Below are 21,723 nucleotides of genomic sequence, written 5' to 3' on the forward strand. Positions count from 1 at the left end.
GAAAACTAATACTAAAAAGCAGCCACATTTCAGCATAGAGTGTAACCTTGCACATTTCAACAAAGATTATTTTATCTCCTGTCTAAAACTATATAATAGGAATGCTTTAAAATACATTCCACTGGATGACACAGTAGCTCTTTTTAATTCTTTCTTGGATATTCTAAATGAACGTACTCCACTCAGAAAAAAAAAGAGTTAGGGCTAAACCTGCTTCCTGGTTGCCTCAAAATACAAATCACCTTATCAGATTTGGAGATAGAGCCTGGAATGGACAAGCCACGCTGCTTCGCAAGGGACGGCTTGCACCTGTCACCCCTAGGCTTCCGGATATTGGCAAAGGCTCTTGCCACCCCCATAGTGCCTTTTTTAGGCAAGGCTCAAATTCTAAACCTACCACCCTAGAACACAAAAAGTAAAAACTAAGGGTAATGCTGCTCAATGCCAGAAGTCTCAATCTCAAGATGCACGCACTCGAGGCCCTTCTCAGTATGGAGAACATCGATGTCTGTGCTGTGACAGAAACCTGGTTCAAGGCTCCTGAGAGCACCCCAGCACTAGCAGGTTTCACCTCATATCATGCGTTCCGGCCCCAAAATCCGGACAACACCAAGAAAGGAGCGGTGTCCATATTCATAAAGGACACCCACACCTCAAGGTTGGTGGCAACGCACGATGCATCGGAGACCATCCAGGTGCAATTAACCATAGGCAAGACTGCTCTGCAATTTGTAGCATGTTACAGGCCACCCTCTCAAACTCAGGAACCTCACATGGCCTTCCTGAAAACAATGGAGGGGATAAATGTATCTCCAAACACCATCATACTAGGTGACTTCAACTACCCTAATATAGACTGGGAACACTACTCAAGCCCAAACACTCTAGCCCAAAGGTTCCTGGAGTTCATAAACTCAAATGCCATGGAACAACTAGTCACCATCCCCACAAGAGGAGAAAACATACTTGATCTCATCATCACGAACATGGGATCACAATGTTCAACACCGGAAGTATACCCCTCACTGGTGAGATCAGTTCATAAACTAATCTCGCTGGAGGTCCTCATCCCGCCCCCACCTGAAACAAAAAAGACCACAGTGAAAAACTTCTCAAAAGCCGACTTCACACTTCTAAAAACTAGTGTGGTCTCCTTTAAGGCCCCTGAGCCAGTGGTAAACATTACTCAAACCGCTGAATCACTTACAAATGCCTTCTACCAGCACCTACAGGACTGCATGGATCAGGCAATCCCAAACAAAACTAAGACTCTTTGTACCAAAGGCAAGCGTCCAGTCTGGTGGACCCCAGCCATAAACAAGCTCTACAACAAAAGGAGGAAGCTACTACAAGATAGAGCAAAATCCTTGAAAGGTAAGACACCTTTGATCATTATAAGTAAAAAACTAAGAGCTCTCATAAAATCATCCAAGGCAAATTTTGAGAGAAAAATCGCCAAGGATTCAAAAGACAATCATAAGGCCTTCTTTAGCTATGTTAGAAACCTAGGAGGAAACTCCCAGATATGCTCAGAATTAGTTCAAAATGATGTGAAGATTACTGAACCTACACACATTGCCAACATACTGGCTGACAGGTTCAGTGCAAACTTCTCCCCCCCCCAAAAGGAGAGATATCTATACCAGAGGATTGTAGCCCCCCCAAACATCTCCAACGCCCAGGTGAGAACTGCTCTCTCCAAAGCAAAAAACACAGCATCCATGGGACCGGATGGTGTCCCCGGCTGTGTGCTCCATGAACTCAATGAGGAATTAAACCTGCAGTTAGGACAGCTGTTTAATCTTAGCCTCACCTCAGGATACACACCCAAGGAGTGGCGCACGGCGACTGTGGTCCCACTTCACAAGGGCGGTGCCTCCACCGACCCTGGAAATTACCGTCCCATTAGCTTGACAAGCCTTATCTGCAAAGCCATGGAGAGGATCATAATGGAACTCATAAATAAAGACATAGGGAACTTGCAGACTTTGGATCCAACCCAGTTTGGCTTTGTCAAAGGCAGATCATGTCTTTTAAACTTGGTTGACTTTTTCGAGACAGTCACCAAGGCCATTGATGAGGAAAGGCAGTCCATACAGCCTACCTTGACCTGGCAAAGGCCTTGACACAATACCCCACTCAGGTATCATCAAAAACTCATCAGCTTGAATGTAAACCCATACATCACAAGATGGGTTGCAAACTGGCTAAGTGACAGAACCCACAGGGTCAGAGTTGCTGGAGCCATGTCAGACTCAAAGCCTGTCACAAGTGGTGTCCCACAGGGCTCAGTCCTGGGTCCACTCTTGTTCGGCATCTACTTTTCTGAAGTACAAGCAAACACAGGAGGGTTATGGCTGACAAAGTTTGCAGATGACTGCAAACTGGGCCATAGTCGAAAACACATCTGACACAGATATCCTTCAGAAGGGCCTCACAGAAACGGATAACTGGTGCCAGAGCCATGGCCTAAAGTTAAATGCCAAGAAATGCATAGTCATACCCTTCGGGAAAAACAAGGTTACCCCTAGCTACCATATAGGTGGCAATCCACTGAGCACAGAAGAAGTCATCAGGGATCTGGGGACCCAGGTTGACAGTAGCCTTCGTTTGACACTCATGTTGCTAAAGTAGTTAGGAAAACCTTCTACAATGCCCACCTGCTCATGAAGGGATTCACATCTAGATCAAGGAGGTCATCGCCCCTGTACTCATCACTCATTAGACCTATGATTGAGTACAATGCCCCATTCGGAATGTATCTGACCAGACACCTGCAGCAGCTGGAAAGGCCCCAAAAGTTCCTCACCAAAAGGATAAAGGGTCTCAAAAATATGTCTTATGCTGCCCGACTGAAAGAACTCCAGCTCTATTCAGTCTCATACCGCTTGCTCAGAGGTGACCTGTGCCTGACATATAAGGCCATGTCAAACCCTGATTTGATGAATATGCTTCACCTCAAAAAATCTAGATCCCTCAGAACCACAAGGGCGGGAGACTTGAACCTTGACATGGTTATTAATAGAACATGCTGGAGGGACAGATTCATCACCCAGAGACTCCCTATGCTGTGGAACAAAATCCCGGTACATGTGAGGCAGAGCACCTCGCTGGCCTTGTTCAAGAGGAATCTTGACCAATGGATGGGGGATCGCAGATATACCCCAGGGATTACTTCAGTGTCACTGCTTGACAGAGGCACAGCAAAATAATAGGCATAGTTTTATTCAAACTAAAGGGGTGGCGAAAGCCAAATAACTATGGGCTAGGCTTATAAATGCCCTTGGGCAGATAGCCTAGTATGAACCTATGAATACATGGCTATCCAATAAAACACTAACAAATCTCCAAAAATTCAGAGAACTCAGAAACCCAACTAAATCTCAAATTAGTTTAGACAAAACATACTATACTGACCTGCAACATAAAAACTACAAAAATCCAAAGCCATTCTGGTCCTGTATAAACCAGCTGCTCAATCCAAGCTGCACCACTCAACTAACTCCTATGCGTAACACTAACAACAACTCTACCAACTGTGCTGATGCTTTCAACTTTCCTTTCATTCATCATTACTTCAAAATTCCCCTAATACCAACAACCAGACAGCAGCCCCACCTACAATTCTTCTTCATAACCTCTCCTTCCAACCAGTCCCCACTACTTACATAAAAAACTATTACTTAAAGGATAACAGGATTCTGTTATGAAATGCTCAACTTCTCTGTTGTTTTTCTCCCTATTTATTGTCCCTGCTACGAATAAATAACAATACAGCATTTAAAATATTTTAAATTGACTGTTTTTTTCCACTAGAACAGTACCTTACTATACTGTGGTGGTTACATTTTCAAAAAAACTTTTATCCCACCCTTGCTGCAGTCTCCAATTCATTGATGTCATCAAGGCCACTGAATACAGATTGTTTTCTGGCCAGTTGCCTCCTCAAACTGAAATCACCATGACTGTCCTAAAAACCCACCCATGCTGTGATGTCACAGCTCCCTGGTCCTTCCCCTACCCATACAGAAAGTAAAGGCTAGAACAAGGAAATAGTACATAAGTCAGGTCTCCTGCTGTGAGTTGTCAATCACAGCAGATAGCAGCTCAAATTACCCTTAGCACTTTGACAGCTATGGAAGTTAGGTGTGAAGGGGGGTGGGAGATGAGTCAAAGTAGTACAATTCAGGCTTCACAAAAAATGCACTTTAACCATTCTAAAAAGAAGCAGCAGTAAAAAAACACTTTGAAAGTCTGTTATGTGGCATTTGCATTGTTTGTGCTTTAAGTAGTCATTGAATGGCATGAAATGTTACTTAAAACTGACTGACAAACAGCAGTGTGTACATGTAAAATCAATGCAGTGACAGGAGGTTTAGGAAGAAAGAGGCCTGCACAATGTAACTTTTTACAGATGAGCACTGCATTTTGGGATACCTAGAGGCAGACTAAATCAGAATTACTTCAAAATGCCAGATCCCATGTGGTCAGACTATGAAGAAATAAACATGTTTTTTGAATATATGGGTACAGCTCCCCTTTAAATTAAAACCTACCACCTCAGCCCCCAACAACCTACCTGATGAATACTTTAAGACTAGTGCAGAAGCAACAGACTACCACATCTCAATTCTAATACATTTCTCCATCAGTGAAGCATATGTCCCTACCCTCTGGAAAAAAAACACAAAGATGACATTCAAATGAACTCTCAAACTACAGGCCTATTCCCTTCCCCAGCCTCCTATTAAAACTACTTGAAAATGAATAAATTACAACTCTTATATTATCTTACACAAAATAATCTCCTCTGTTCATTTCAGTATGGCTTCTGTCCCCACTACAGTACCTTTACTGCTTTACATAGTTTCACCAATACAGTAAACACAAACAGGAATGATGGAAACCTAGTGTCTGCCCTCTTCCTTGATTTATCGAAGGCCTTTGACACAGTCGCTCGCTTTGTTCTCCTACACAAAAATCCTAACCTAGGACAACATCACTGCTATCATGGTTGGTTCTGTAGCCACCTCCAAAAATAGTGCTCAAGCTTGTCATGTGACAAAAATACATATATTATCCTTCTTCCCAGTCCCAGTCAGTGTACCACAAATCACATCAAAAGCTATATTCTCTCTATACAGCCCAACCCTTCCTTACAGACACTATAGGAAAATGTATGATCATTTACTATTCTATGTATGTACATTTGCATTTATTTTTATCAACTGTCATATCATTACTATTGTATGTATATATGTACAATTAACATGTAAATCACGTAAACTACCCTCTATTAATTCTGTAAAGGGCCTTTTACTGAAAGTGGGACTTGTGCCCGATTCGACCTTTCTGATAAACAAAAGCATACATGTCAACCACTTAACAAAATAAATCTGGATAAAGCCATAAATAATGGGGGAGCAAAGGGTGGCAAGTTTTGAATATTTCTCTTACAAACTTAGTTGCTAAAAGAACAGGTTTGCATGAACATGAATTTATTTAAGGGTATGGAGACTTCTTCTTTTGGCTTTTTCCCGATTAGGGGTCGCCACAGCGGATCATCTGTCTGCTCATGATTGGCAGTGGAGTTTTAAGGTGTCGAGTTGCCAGCCCGGCGCCGAGTGTCCAATCCACCTACTGCATGTCTTTGGGATGTGGGAGGAAATCGGAGCACCCGGAGGGAATCCACGCGACCACAGGGAGGACATGCAGACTTCGCAAAGAAGGCACCCCAGCTGAAAATCAAACCAGAGAACCTCTTGCTGTGAGGCGACAACGCTAACCGCTGCACCACCCCGGCCGCCCTAAAACTCAAATATCTGTCATTTCTTTACTGAATTTAATTCTCAGTTATTTGCAAGAAAACCAAAACCTTCATGAGGAAATTACCAAAAATATGAGGCAAAAATCTGGACAGTTGAGAGGTATGGATAAATAAACAAATAAAGAAAATCAGGAACAGTCAGGGACACTTAAAACTACTAATACTCTTAACTTGAAATACTGCCAAGAGTAAAAGAATAGTAATTAATATACATTTTCAGAAGTAAAATAAATCATTAGTTATTAAAAGTATTTAACCTTTTCTCCAAAGGTCATCAACTGTAGGAAGGATTTAGAGAAACAGAGAGAAAATCTGAGTCAAAATTAGGGATATTTTACAGGTAAGCATACAAATAAGAGTCTGCTTTCACAGGGTGTGCAATACAGTCTGCACCTCTAACTAAAATCAGAACTTCATACATAAATGTATTTAGGGTTGTGTGGGAAGTCACGGTTCATGCTGGAAAGCAAAGAGCGTAAAGTTCGGGTCATTCTTGCCTCTAATCTTTTCCCCCATCCTACGGCCGGGAAATATAGGAGTTCGTCTGTACATCATCTATCGAAATGTTATTGATCATCAAACAAACCAACGAAAAAGCACAAGTCCGGCACACACCACTTGGCCAACCCGAACACAAACCAGCCACCCCCCCCCAACTCCTTCTTCGAACTAGGGACGCTCCTGTCTCCATAAACACGTGATTGGCTTTGCTTTGAAGGCGGGACTTCGAAGTCACAAAACCTTATTGGCGAAGGAAACACCTATGATAACATTGACGGCTCCAGATGATGGAGCGTATAGATGTCAATCAGAAGGCATTTGATGGCATAGCGTCAGGATGACGGACGTTCTGGAATACAGACAAGATGAATTCGTGCTAATCGAGATCAAGGTACGCACGTTTTTCGCGTTTTATTCATGACTTTGGGAAACCCTACGGAAATTTACTGAGGAATTACGGCTTGGATGAGATCAGAGAGGAAGCGTGAATACTGCGGCGAGGTTATTGGAAGAGATTTATAAACAGGAAGACATGGAGGCGAATAAAACAGAGTTATGTGAAAGTCTTCTGATTTGGGTGAGATTATGAGCACGGACCTTTATGTATCAACATGCTGCATTTTTGATAATGGCCTGTAAGGAGTGGTTGGGTTAGTAATTTATCTGGAATGTTACGTGTCTCAGGTGAATTTTACCTGCAAATGACCTTTAAGCAGGTGAGTCGCCTTGCGCTCACTGACAATTAGTAAACTCACGGAGAACTCTATGGTTAAAAAGGATATTGACAGCTGACAACACACATCGGACTGCTGCTCATTGCATGTTTTAGTTTGAGGGGTGCAGTGTTCTGTGATGAAGATGGACCAATGTTTATACCTATTTAGTGCCAACAGATTAACAGTAAATTACACAGACAGCGTATGCGAACACTTGTTTTACGTTTAGCTCTGTGCTTGCTACTAGTGTAGAGTTTTTAGCATGAATCATGTTCACTGTTCCCGAAGTGTTTTTGTTAGTTTTCAAACAATTTTGTTAACTTAAATGTTTGATCAGATTTATCTAGTGAAGTCAGTATGTGGCAGGCGAAATAGAAGTAATCTAGGTGTTTTTTAGACATGATGCATAATAACCACTGTTGCACGAGGGACATGAGCTTTAGCTCATAATTACCAAATGGTTAGGATCCCATGTTGGCATTCATTATCAAGAAAGGAAAACAAACTCCTTGAATTGCTATGATGAATCTATATGTTAATTTATGCTAGTTTTTATACCTGGATTCGTTTTTTTTGGGTGTGCATATTATTGCTGTAAACTGTTCAGCATCCCGATCTCATGTTATTTAGCAGATCACCATTATCCTTGGTCTCGTTTTTATTGGCTAAGTTTAACATTAATTAGAACCAAGATGAATTAGGTGCAGGTATAGAATATGCTGTATTTGCACATATCTCTTTTTGGAATTGAATAGCTCTTTTACAGAACCCAGCTAAAATCTTCAGATGAAATGTCTAACAGAACATTTACATCGTTAACTAAGCAGCTGGCTGCTTGTTTTAGGGAACAGGCAGTAGCTTTGATCAAGTGTAGTGTTTAGCTTGGGGTCTTATTGACTTGAGTTTTATCTGATCTTCTCTCTCTTCAGAGTGACCTGAGTATTTAAAAGTTTTTAGTCAAAATTGCAGATGGCTTAAAAGACGTAATAAAGTAGGTGTTAGTAGCAGCTAGTTTGGCCAAACTATTATAAATTATCTGGAATTTAAATTTGATCAGTGTCAGACTTGAAATGGCAAGCCCTCACTTTTTAGGATTTGTAATTTTTTTTTACTTGCATACATCTGTTGTAGTTGTTATACAAAGGAATAGAATACGTTTTCCATTTTAATGGCTATGACTTGGGTGAGAAAATTTTACTTATTTTCTTTCTGTGTCCCAAAAAAATAGTGTGACTTTATAATTTACTGGACAGATAGTCAACAAGACAAGAATCTTAAGGAACTTGCAACAACTCCTGATTTCAAAGAACCAGGCTCACAGAGCATTTTGAATAGTTTTGTATTTGTGTGCATTGTATGGAGAACTTTGCATACATTTTATACTAAGATGCTAGTGAAATATGCTGTACATTTGTTTGCTAATTAGTAAATTGACTTGTTAGGGTACCATTTTTATTTATAGCCCAGCCACAAAAAGCATTAGACTGTTGTACATTGTATGACAGACTTATTAAAGATTGAGTAAATCTGTACATATGTTATTTTTTTATTATTATTTTATGCTGTAGTGTATATAACTTCATTTATTCAGAGTCTGTAGTCACTCTATAATTCTTCTGAATGCATACTATTCATTATTTTTCTTCTACTTTTGCATAAATGTACATAACTGGTGTTTTTGTATTGTGTACCTACAGGCTAAGACTGAAACTGGCTGTGCTACACCAGTACCCCAGTTAGCAAATGAAAATAAATATATGTGATGCTTACCACTATATACTAGAATGAATTGGAAATAGGCAAAATGGTATATTTTACAGATGATTTTGCAAATGCTATAAATGTTGCAAGGTGACAGACATCTACCAGCATGGACTTTGAGATGACTGGCATTAGATATGTAATACACACACTGGTATGTTCTTGGTTCAACAATTGTTTGACTATTTGGTATCTAAAGGTTGTACCAGGCATCAGTCCTCTTTTTTTTATATGTGTCTCCACTCGAAGTGTGAGGTCTAAGGAATCTGTTCTTGGCTCAGTTTTACTCTCACTAAAGTTTCTACATGGAATTGTTGAAATTACATAATCATCCACTGGGTCAAGATGGTGGGCATTTGCATAGCCTGAGTACTTCATCATTTTGACTTTTTACAGCAACTTCTAAGAGAGATTTTATTTCTGTTTTTTTTTTTTTTTTTTTTTGTGCATCTTGAAGAATGTTGCTTTGAGAGTAGCAGGCTTGCACATTTATCCAGCAATGCTGTATTTTGGGGAGAGTGACTGTCTTGCAAGGTTTGAGTATTGCCCTCACTACTCCATTTCTGAAGAATTGGTCTTGAGGCTGACTTCTTGGTTAATGTTGCGTCATCTTAAATGCATTGTATGGGGCAGGATTCAACATACCTTTCAACTGCTATGATTTTGACCCACAGATTTACCTTTGCCCTTCATAAATTTACCAGTGTTCCTGGTAAAGTCAGCCATGCTTATGGGTATATAAGTTTTTTTTTTAAATAATGAATAGAAAATCTTTATAATGAGGTATATGAGGTATACAGGTAAGAATCCAGTCAATTAATCTATCTATATAAATTCTAGTACATAAAAACCTTATTTTGTGAAATGTAGGAAAGTGCTCCCTTTCTGATTCTTTGCTGTAATATTTTTAAAGCCTGGTGCTATGATTTTTAATACCTGGAGGTTTAATACCTGGAGGATGAGAGGTATGGGACACAATATAATGATGATGTTACATTGTCATTAATCATTCATTCATTCTGCTGCATTAGTATTAGGTATATTTGTTAACTTTAGTACAAGGAATATTGGGAAGAAGAAATGGAGAGATCTTCATAATTTTAAAGACAGTGCATTGTCTGATGTATTGAAAAGACTATATCTCTTTGTTTTACTTCTGTGGGCCAGGGGCCAGTTTCCTTACCTGATTAACAAATAAAAATAAACAATGCTTGCATCTGTTGACATATTTTGAAACCTATGAATTTTTTTACCTGTGAAGGCAGTTTTAGTACAAAAGTATTTTCTAGGCCGTAGTAGATGGGAAGCAAATATCACAGTGTACAGTCCATTGTGGCAATTTGCCACTGCAGACAGTAACATGGTTTGCCTAAAACGTCGTTTTTTTTGCACATTTTATATTTATCTTTTGAAGAAAGAATAAACAAAACACTGTAGCGTTCCTGTCTTGTATTCAGAACTGGCCCAACCGAAAATTAAGCAAGTAAAGGATTATACAGTTGGTGCTAAATACTGAATGAGTTTTGTAACAGTAAAAGCCAGTAAGCAGAGCTCAGATTGAATTATTCAGCATGATAGTAATAGATACCACACAGTGAGTTGGAAACCTAGTGACTTTTATACAAGTGCATACCATGTAACTCTGGCAAAGCTACTGCTATGTTTTTCAATACTACGTTTGACAGACTCCTAGTTATAGCGCTGCAATGATCCATCAGACTAAATATTAACTCAATCCCTAGAAATCATTTGTGCAAGTTATTCACAAATATATTTTTTCTTTCTTTGTATATAAATCATTTTGGAGCAGAACAAACTAATTCTAACTTTTAACTGACTGTATTGCAGTACTTTGAAGTATGCCCAATCATGTGGTAACTGTGTTGTAATTTACCTTTCTTTTGTAATATGTTGCTGAGATATCAGTGCATAATTTACTTGTATTTTGTATATGCTGTTGTGGTACATGTTGTGACACCCCTGCAATGGCCCAGTAATCAAGGAGCCTTAGCACACAGATCGCAGTCAGTCTGGGGCTGGTTTCTCCAGATCTCCAATAAGACTCCCCATTGGCACAGCTATGGGGTTGAGATCTCTAGTACCTTCTCTGTCCAAGCAGTGCTTCGTGTCCCCTGCCCAAGTAGCTGACACACACACTCTGAGATTTGATTTGTTTACATGCACACACACACTCCTGAGAAAGGCTGGCACAGATTTAGTAACTATGCCCCCTTCTGCCCAGACTATAAGGTAGTTTTCACTGCCACCAACCACTGCTTATCAGCTACTTTGAGGCTCTTAACAAAGGGTGTCCAATCCTACTGTGTAATGTTACTATTAATCCAAGTGGTAGTCTGACCAAGAGCAAGGCTGTTTAGGAGTGGCCTGTACAGTGTCACCAAATAGATATGCAAGTACACGAAGAGCTTAAATATATCTAAACAGACTGGCCACATTAAAAGGTTTAAATATATTTAATAATAAGTAGTAAAATAACAAGACGATACTCTGTAAATAATCATTTACATCAGAGTTCAAAAACACAGGAAATATTTAAAACAACATTACAGGACATTCTCAAATAAAGAAAACGTCTAAGCTACACTTTACTATATTCCTATCTGGATCTAAAAGAGTTACCGTGCCCTAAAAATTTATAGCAAGGCAAGTGCAGAAGGTGGTGATGAGTGGATGTTCTCGTTAGGTCAGAGACAAAATACAAAATGCTCAGTCTCTCTCTGAGAGTTATTAAATTAATATCAAATATCACTGCTGGGTTAGCTTGGATGATATCACTTTTGTCACCTGACTTCAGTTCCCAGGCTAAACCCCCATTGTAGCATTTGACTCCCAGTTGTTTGCAAATCCTGGAAGTCATAAAACGCTTCTACATCTCAAACCCAGTAATTACTTCTCTTTCAAGACAATACAAAAAACTTCTAGCTGTAGACATTGTGTCTGCTAATGCACTGAAACTGAGAGAGAACATCTTTTGTTTGTGGCCCAGCTGTAAAGTAACGTAACCTCAATTATTCTTAAGTTTTGCAAGTTAATTTTCTATGTTCCAGCAGGGTGCACTGTGACTACATCTTTGAAGCTCAGTACTGTACAAACCCTGTGCAACATAAACTTCTGCATCAGCAGTTTAATATACACAAAACACACAATTCCAATACATTTGTAAGACAAGCATGTGAATCATGTTGATATTCACAAATGATATATTTACAACATTCCAGATAGCTAGGCTGACAGTATTTCCCTGTGTTACACATGTACTTGTAAAACATTTTTTGTATGCTGTTTAATTTGAGCTGAACTCTGTCTTTATCACAACTTTTTTCCTTAGCCCCAGCTGAAAAGGGGTTTCTTACCCAGTCAGCCTTTGTCGGTAAGTAATTGCAAGTTACATAAATAAAGTCCCAGGACTTTAAACATCTTCCCAACACACATTTTCGGTATTCACTTATAACACATTTGGAAGGGTGAATTTGATTACACAATGGGGAAAAGGATGTGAAATATCTCAGTTAAAAAAATCCACGATTATAGGCTTTGTAATTCTGACTCATTGCTTGCTCTGTCTGAAAAAACAAATCTTTGAAGTTGTTGATGTGACACTTCAGTTATTTAAGCATACATTATATTTCATACCATATTTGTTCAAGTAAAATATGAAAGTAACTATGCAGCTTATGGCGTTCAGCGCAGTAGTACAAGTAATTTGAGATTTAAGTCCCTGTGATCAACTTCAACCTGTTAGTAGATTAAGCTTGTAAACCACACCTACTGAAATAAGAGAAACGGAGTAATGAGACATAACGTTTATATTTTTAGAAATAGTAACAAAGTATTGAGAAGTACAAAACTTATAAGACACACTTTCCAGTCACTTTAAGTTTCCTTTTTTGCTGGACTAGATAAATTATGATGTGCAAGTCCAAGAAGTGTATAAATGGTGACTTTATCCATGAGTGACAGTGAGCTTTCTTCTAAACGCCTATCGTCTTGTCATTGGACTCTAGTACAATGCTAAGAGGGTCAAAAACTTGCTGCCTTCTTTTTTTTTTTCTCTGGTACAAGTTAGTACTTGTTTGACCTTTGACCATTGCCAGTCTATCTTGTCTTTTCTACAGGTAGTGTTTTTTTTTTTTTTTTTTTAACATGTAGAGTATTCTCCTGATCCAGAATGGATATTTCAGAGTTGGTAGTGACAGGTATTCTTTTCTGATTTGATAAAGAGTAAAAGGTAGTAGGCACTGGACACTGTTTAATAATAATCTTGACAATACTGTTGCAGAGTTTGTTGTCCTTTTATATGTTTTCAATAACTTGGCATTAGTTTCTCATCTTCGTTACAGCTTAAACTAGTTTACACGATACAGGAGAAGACTGTAGCTCCCAAATGATCTAATGACCAGAATGTGAGGAAAGGAAAAAAAGTTTGCTGCAGTTTGCAACAGGTGCTTGTCACAAAAGTGATGTCACAGTGACTAATCCAAAATTTTCTGCAGGAAGACAGAAACTCCTACAGTCTTGGGTTTGATTCCCCTCAGTCACTGTTTGTTACTTAATCAGACAGTTCTCCCAAACCACCACTGAAAATGGGCCTTCACTCTGTTAGACAGGCTAATTAGCAAAACAGGAAAGTAATGAATAAATCAACCTAAACTTCAGCACTTTTTAAATTCTCATCTTAATTTACATTTGTTGATATTGCAGTTGTAGAGCTGGGTTTGGGAGGTCTTCTTTTTTTGGACTGTTTGGTGCAGGATGTCACCTGTCTGTAAACTGTATTGCTGTGCATTTTTAATCAGCATAAATGAGATTTTGGACTGTATATACATTAACCTGCTGTGGGCAAATCTGCCTTCGCTCTATCTATTTTTGTAAACTGGAGTATAGATAGATTGCTTGTAAATTAACCTTGCTAATAGCCAGCAGTATGCAAACCTGACCAGGAGAGGTAAGTTTCTGTATGTTAGTCCTGTTGGCTAGTACTGTTAGGACACAAACCAAGACTACTGAAGTACCTCCACATGGAAATTTGTCTTGTAGACGTGTGTCCCATATGAGACTAGGTAGTTGTTAAATCTAATAGTAGCTGAAAAGTGCATTGCTATGACTAAAGCCCAACAGTATTATTCCTCTGTGATAAGAATGTATGTTGAAAGTGATGGGCTAGATTCATAAATAGTACCACAAATTGTATACTTAGTGTAACATTTCTTAGTGAATAGACAGCACAACCATAATGGTAGTGCTGTTGTAGAATTCAGAAAATGTAGACTTTGTGGTAGTTTTTATGAATCCCCTCCGGATGTCCTTTTCATTTACCTTTTGATTGTAGTTTTGTGTTTGCTGCTTATGATATGCCAAATTAAGCAACAGTTTCACAGTAATATAAACACACAGTCATGTATATTGTTTTTAAGTGTTTCTATTCATTGCCTAAACAGAAAAGTGTAGGCTAACTTGAGTTCAGAAGGACAGTATTCAGTATTTTAGCAACCTAATGTACACATCTTGCAACACTGCTATTTATATTCATTACATATTCATCAAATATGGAGTGGGTGGAGAAGAGTGTCAGGAGTGATTTGTGACAGACGAGTACCTGTAAGAGTGAAAGGGAAGCTCTACAAGAGGGTAGTGAGACCAGCTATGTTATATGGGTTGGAGACAGTGGCATTGACAAAAAGACAGGAGTTAGAGCTGGATGTGGTAGAATTAAAGATGTTAAGATTTGCACTGGGTGTGACAAGGGTGTATAGGATTAGGAATAAGTATATTAGAGGGCAAGTCCAGGTTTGGAGACAAAGCCAGAAAAGCATGATTACGTTGGTTTGGACGTGCTGAGGAGAGATGCTGAGTATATTGAGAAAAAAGATGCTAAGGATGAAACTACCAGGTAACAGAAAAAGAGGAAGGCCTAAGATAAAGTTTATGGATGTGGTGAGAGAGGACATGTAGGTGGTTGGTGTGACAGAGCAAGATGCAGAGGACAGGAAGAAATGGAAATAGATGATCCGCTGTGGCGACCTCTAACGGGAACAACCGAAAGAAGATGATGATTCATCAAATAATGGTGGTTATTTGTAGTTCATTGTTAATTAGTTTTGCAAATACATAGTCGGACCATTTCAAATGTCGTGCACATTTATCACATAACTGTTTGCATAAATGGAATAGAAATGAGGCATACAAGATGTAAAGTGATGTTTGTGACTAGTTTTGTATTACCTGGATGCTTTGAGACTAGGTAAGTCTGATTTCTGCCTGAAGGTATTGTTGCCAATGAACATTTAATTATTAATACCCTTCTAGTCTGATGTTACAGTTCTCAAACTCATGAATGTAACTGTTCAGACAAACTGGTTGCCCAGCTGTGCTTCTTTTCACTTGCAAAACACATCATTTGAAGAAGGTATTGTAAAACAAAGGCTACTGACATCGACATGTACATAGTTTGCTGTTAATGATCAATGTATGTTTTTAGTTTGGCTTTTTTTTTTAATGTTCTGTGTTTTAATATGCAGATTTAATATTTCTGTATTCTAATTCTGTTTGGATACATTTGTTTGTCTTGGTCCTAGGTATCTGTTGCATGTAGGTGCATGTGTCTCCCTCTGTACTGCAACTGCTACTCTCATGGGCTGATAGTGCATTGCTCTGAATTTTTACTGTTCTGTACTTTTAATACTGGTGTCAAAAATGTGTTTTCTGCCATCTGCACCTCGATAATTCTGTACACCTATTCAGTTGGTGCCAACAGCCTAATCAAGCTTTGTGCTTCAAACTGTACATCTCCAATATGCATTCTCATCTGGGCTGAGCTGCTTGTAAGAATCTGCAGTCTTTTGTTGCTAACAGTAGTTCAGAATTCCTGCCCCATGAGGCTGTCTTGGTTAATCAGGACGTTGCTGCCTTCCCTGGACTCTCTGTTGTACACTCATGCTTGATGTATGTAACCAGTGGAGTTAGGTAAATTTTACCCAATAAGGATAACAAACCCTTAGCACATGATGGGCTTTTGGGTACCTTGCTAATTGGAAAGTGCCCCTTTCCATACAGCGCTGATGCTGTGGAAGAATTTATTGTTTTAGTAAACATTCATTAATCAATCTGACAAAATAGAAATTCTGCATATTGACACGTGTAGGGAGGGCCTTCCTTTTTAGATTTTTGTTTCTTTTCCCAGTTCTTTGTTCACTATTCTAGTATATATGGGTTACCGGGCCTGGTTGTCCATTCTGTTAAGTGCCTTTTGGCTCATCTTAACATCCCCAGCATTCAGAATTTCAGAAAGTACAATCAAACAAGACTTCTATACTCCTGTTAGAATACTAATGATTCAAGTGGGATAGGCCTGTTGTTAGGATGAGGGTATAGTATTGATTCTAAACAGAAAGTGCCTCCAGGCTGGATCTTTTGTGTGCATGGATGAAGACCAGATTGGATAGTCTGGTCTTAGCTTTTGGCCTATGGAGGTGGAATGGGAATGTGTGTCTTGGAGACATGTAGTTTGTTGTGATGTGATCGTTAATGGACTGAGCAGGTATGTCTGCTTTTGGCGGAGGGTAGGGTAGGTCAGGGCAGTTTTTGGTAGGAGTTGCATCGTCTGTGGATTTGGGTGTCTGCTTTTGCATTATCCATTCCATATCCACCTAGGGCAGATGGTAGGGCTGTAAGATAAATTAACCTTGATGGATATGCAGAGGGCAGAGACTTGTCTTCAGTATATGGAATGAAGGTGCAGTAGTGTCTGTGTTCAGTAGGTGTGAGACGCAATATGGGGGAAATATACTTAGTTGATGTATACCAGTCTGTAGGGGACTTGTGACTTTTGTCCCTGCTATTTGTGTAGGCAATTTTGGGAAGCCACACATGAGTAATTGATGTTGTGTAATGTCATCTTTGGTATTATCCAACAAAATGAGGGAGTTTACTCAATACATTTGCTGCTTAGTTGGTAGAAGTAATAATGTACTGTTGGTTTTTAACCTATATGGCCCTAGAGGCATAGGTCCAATTGCCCAGATGTTTTCTGATCACAGCCCAACAGAACTAGTTAAAGAAAGTGCAGTCGTGTAAAATCTTAACCATAATAATAGATTGTCCTTCTTCTTTTCACTGTTGCAGTATTCATCATGGTTGGGATCTCCTGCCAAAGATAGCTGAATGTCCAGCCAGTATAGCAAAGCCTTTATTACCTTGAGAGCATTGTATGTCAGATGTATGCTCACCATGCAAGTGTAGGGCATAAAGGTGACATAATATGCTCACAGCCCAGAACTGAAGTATCCCATGAGAATTGGGACCTCCCAGTGGAAAGGAGGACATGTACATGCAGAAAAAAAGGAAGCAAGAAAGAAGAGGAACCTTTCAGCTAGTACAAACATATTACCCATGCAAAAGGAATGTAAAAGGGGGTAGGAGGGAGGGATTGAATACTGCAGCAGTGAAAAGGACATCTACTGTTCAGGTAAGATTTTACACAACTGTACTATGTCCTTCCGTATCACTGTGTTGCAGTATTCATCACCTCTGGGAGAGGCCAAAAGCTACAGTGAAGGCAGGGAGGAGCCCTCCACAAACCCATGCTGGAACAACGTTGACAAAACCTGCCCCGACTCTGGAAATGACATCCAATTTGTAATGTTTAGTGAATATGTAAACTGAAGAGTGGCAGCTTCAAGATGGAGTTGGTGTCCGAACCTTTTGAAGACCCCCCCCCCCCCTCGAGGAAGATAGTGCTCTAGTAGAATGAGCTCTCACAGAAGTAGACAACTTACCAATGAAAAGAATAACGAAAAGAATTGGTCTTAGAAAGCCCGGAGGAGATGATTTGCTTACAAATGATGAAACCCAGTGTCCTGGTATTAAAAGAAACAAAAAGCTGGTCAGATTTACACAAGGCCTTAGTCTTGCCTAAATGATATCTGAGCTGTCTATACAAGTCCAGTCTCTGAAGAATTTTCTCACTAGCAGATTGCTATAGATTCATATGGAGAAGCAACCTGTCTCTATGAAAACCCCCAAAAAAGAGGGACTGTGTCAAGGCCTGTAATTCAGATACCTTTCTGGCAGTGGTTAAAGCATCCAATAAAACAGTGTTAACAAGTGGCAGGCTCACAAGGGGCGTGAGACAGCTGGTTAAGGGCAAAATTAAGATCCTAAGCAGGAGGAATGAGCTTTCTTGGGGGGGGGGGGTTAATATGCTGGAAGCTGTCTGTAAGAAATTGCTTAGAGGCAGGAGGAAGACTAAGTGGCAGTTGGGCAGAAATGGCTGACAAGTGGACTTTCACTGAAGAATATGTGAAGCCAGCAGTTCACACGGGTAAGAAAGAACAAAGGGAATCTCTCCTGAAAAGGGATCCTGGTGATGTTTAAAACACCAAACAGAAAATCTATTTGGGCGCATATGATTTTCTGGTATTGGGTTTCCTGGCCTCTTGCAGGACCCCATGTACATCCTCAGAGCACTAGTGTTAGAAAGGAAAAGGAATCAAAACCCTATCACCCAGAGCACCAGTTGAAGAGAGGACAGATGAGGGTGAATGAGATCTCTTTGTCCTGTGTGAGAAGATCCATGTGGTGAGATAACTTGTGTTAATTGTCCCTGCCCAGATGGAATACAAGTCTGAACCAGTGCCATCTGGGCCAAAAGGGAGTCGCAAACAAGATTTTTGGGAGAGTCCTTCTCAATTTTATGAGCGACCCTTGTAAGAAAAGGAAGGGGAGGAAAGATATACAGGAACATTCCCTTCTAAGAGAAGGATGTGGTGTCCCCCTTCCAAGCTAAAGGACTTGGGACTATGGAACAGAACTGAGGGAGTTGCTTGTTCCGAGAGGAGGCAAAGAGGTCTACTTGAGAAATATCACACTGATTAGACTAAGTCCCAAAACACATCCCTGTGAAGCATCCATTCTTGAAGCTGTGTCCTAGACCTGCTGAGAAAATGTGCCACAAGATTGCTCTTCAAATGTATATACACTGCCTGTAGGCTGACCTACAGATTGATGACCATTTCCCATGCTTGAAGGTCTAACCTGCAAAGAGGGTAAGACCTTGTGCCACCTTGTTTATGTACCACATGATGGTTGTCCTTATAAACCTTCAGGGGACCTGGGACCCAGAACACATGGAAAGCCTGAAGGGCCAAAGTGAGAGCCCGCATTTCCTTGATGTTGATGTGATCCACTCTCTGCTAACTGGATCTGAAATGGCTCTACCCCAGCTCTGATGCATCTGTGAAGAGTCCCTGAGACTGCTGAATAGGGTGGAAAGAAACAATAAGATTGAGCAATAGCTGCTGAATCCACCAATGAATTTCCAGTTTGAGACCAGGGAGTAGAGGAATGAGATGGTCAAGTGGGTGGAGATGCTGAAGCCACACTGATTTTTAGGTACCACTGAAACTTCCTCATATGCGGCCTAGCCTAGAGAATCATGGGGATGGTGGAAGCCATGATCCCTAGGGCTGTGAAGCTTCCTGGTTGGAAGAGAGGACAGGAAAAGCAGGGACAGAAAATAATGAGGGGTAAAACTTTGGAGGCAGGAAGAGATGCCAGTATTGGAACTATCTGAAACCTGTAGCCTAGGAAAATGTTGTCCTGAGATGGAGTCAACATTGATTTCTGAAGGTTGGCTGTGAATCTCAAGCTGTGGAGCAGAAGCTGGGTAAAATGAAGATCTGCACCAGTTTGGAATGGGATGAAGCCTGCAGCAGGAGGTCATCCAGATAAGGAAATATCTGTATCCCCTTGAAGTCTGCAAAAGGTGACTATAGGAGCTAAACATTTGGTGATCACTCTTGGGGCAGTAGAAAGTCCTAAAGGGCAAAGTAGAGAACTGAAAAATGAGGTAGAAATAGAAAAATGGAAATATCTCCTGAATATAGGGTGGATAGGAGTGTGAAGGTACGTGTCCTTTACATCCAGGAAAACCAGAAGAACTTGGGGGCGCAACAGAGGAAGGAGTTTGAATAGATAGCATTCGGAAGGAAGGCATTGAGAAAAGGGTTTAGAAGGGAAAGATACAGGACAGGTGTCCAAGATCTCTCTTTTTCTGGGACTAGAAATATGCTGGAATAAAACACCAAACACACCTCTCTCTGTCTCTGTCTCTCTCTCTCTCTCTCTCTCTCGAACCAGTTGAATGGTACCAAGTAACCTTGCCTGATGGTGAGAACTCTGGTGTCTGTGGTGATCAGCTGCCAAACGGAGAGAGACCACCCTGGAAGACGAGGGAACCTGACCAAGAGGAAGGGAGGGCAGACAGACAGATGGCTGTAGATTTTGCTTCTAGAGCCTGGACTTTTTGAGAAGGCTTCTCAGAGAAAACTCATCTATTAACTTTGGTGGACTGTCTTGGTAGCTTATGCAAAAAAGCAGTCTTATTAGGGTAGTTCCTCTGAAACTTGTGAATAGAGGAGACAAAGATCTGCTTCAAATCTTTCATGACCTTACCCTGATTCTGTAATGTCATGAAAAGGTCAGCCATGGCAGTACCCAACAAATTCTGGTTATCTAAAGGAGCATCTAGAAGGTTTGCTGTGATATCATTTGGCATGGCCTGAAAGTGAAGCCAGGAGTAGCAACTCATCACAGAGCCAATGGCAGCAACACTAGAGGATTCATATCCTGAATCAGAATGGCATTTGAGTGATATGCAACCTGAGAAGTGGAGCTGAGTGAGGAGGGAGCTGAGGCTTTACCCTCTGAGTCAGGCATATCAGAAACAAGTTTTACAATCTGGGAATGAAGAGACTATGTGATTTGTCATATGAGTTTGATAATTGATTGCCATGAAGGCTAAGGTAGCAGCACAGGAGGAACAGCTGAAAGTTTAGGAGAGGCCATTTGTAACAACTCCTAATACCTCTTCTGGACATCTGAGACTTGGGAGCAATCCCACTTGAAATGCTGCCATCATGCACAGGACTGCATCACCAAAGGAAAACTCTTCCAAAGGGGAATCGGGATTGACTGGTTCCTCCTCCTCAGACTCATTTTAAAGGTGAAGTTAATTGGGAGGAGTAGGCCAAGGAGTCTGCCTTAGAATCGGAATCCCCATGCAAAGGCTTAGCCTTGAGTAAAGTCTTGCCATTCTTTTCGTGGATCCCTTGGGGTAGATACCACATACTTATTTTATTTTTTGTTTGCCTTTTCTTCATAGGGATGTCTGCTGTGACAAAACATGGAGGTTTAGACCCCTTCCTAGCTTCAATCAAGGTACTTGGCACTTCTTCCCATACAAGGACTGAGGAATCCTCTTATGCCCCTAGGAAATGGTCAGCTGTGGTTCCCCCTTCACATCTGTAGCAGATGTTTGCAAGGCCTCTGTGGATGTGCGAGAAGGAAGTTCTGTACCAGCCTCTGAGAAGGTCATATAGGAGGAAACCAAACGTAATGTTTGGCTGTCCTCAGGCCTCAGATGTCCAGTGGAAGCTGGACAGCATCAAACTAAGGCCTATACTACTTGGTCTTCTTAAGCAGTGGCTGTACCTTAGGGTGAGTGGATTCTGTCACAGTCCCTAGGGTAAGAATCTTGAGAAGTTGCTTCTCAAGGTAAATGGAAAGGGAAGAAAAGTGACCTGTGCAAAGTCTTGGGAAGAAAAGCTTGACAGATGGAACATGTGTGGTTGTGGAGTGCACCTAAGCATAACAGGCACCCATCTCCTACGATGACATTTCCTTTCTTAGATGACATGTAACTCAATAAACAGTATAGGGAAAAGAAAAAAGAACCCCAGTGGGGTACTTATCTGAAAAATGTAGGTTTGGGGAAAAAACAGCGCAGTGAAGGATGTTTAGACTGTATGAGAACAACATTCATACAAAGTTCTGAGTTTGGAGTATAAGTTCTGAGTTTGGAGCATATATATGTCACCTTTATAGCTTATGCTTGTATGG

The 21,723-nt window shown here is 40.4% G+C and overlaps 1 protein-coding gene across 1 annotated transcript in view; it reads left to right on the top strand.

The window, feature by feature from the left end:
• The first annotated feature begins 6,636 nt into the window (after positions 1-6,636).
• LOC122814192 (protein Hook homolog 1-like) overlaps positions 6,637-21,723 on the top strand; it is a 343,345-nt gene continuing 328,258 nt past the window's right edge. The window contains exon 1 of the mRNA XM_044086798.1: positions 6,637-6,905. Coding sequence (XP_043942733.1) covers positions 6,861-6,905 — 45 coding nt within the window. The 5' untranslated portion in view covers positions 6,637-6,860. The remainder of the gene's footprint in view (positions 6,906-21,723) is intronic.

Source organism: Protopterus annectens, chromosome 10.part0 (assembly GCF_019279795.1).
Source record: "Protopterus annectens isolate FY-2018-M chromosome 10.part0, PAN1.0, whole genome shotgun sequence".
Lineage (NCBI taxonomy): Eukaryota > Metazoa > Chordata > Ceratodontiformes > Protopteridae > Protopterus > Protopterus annectens.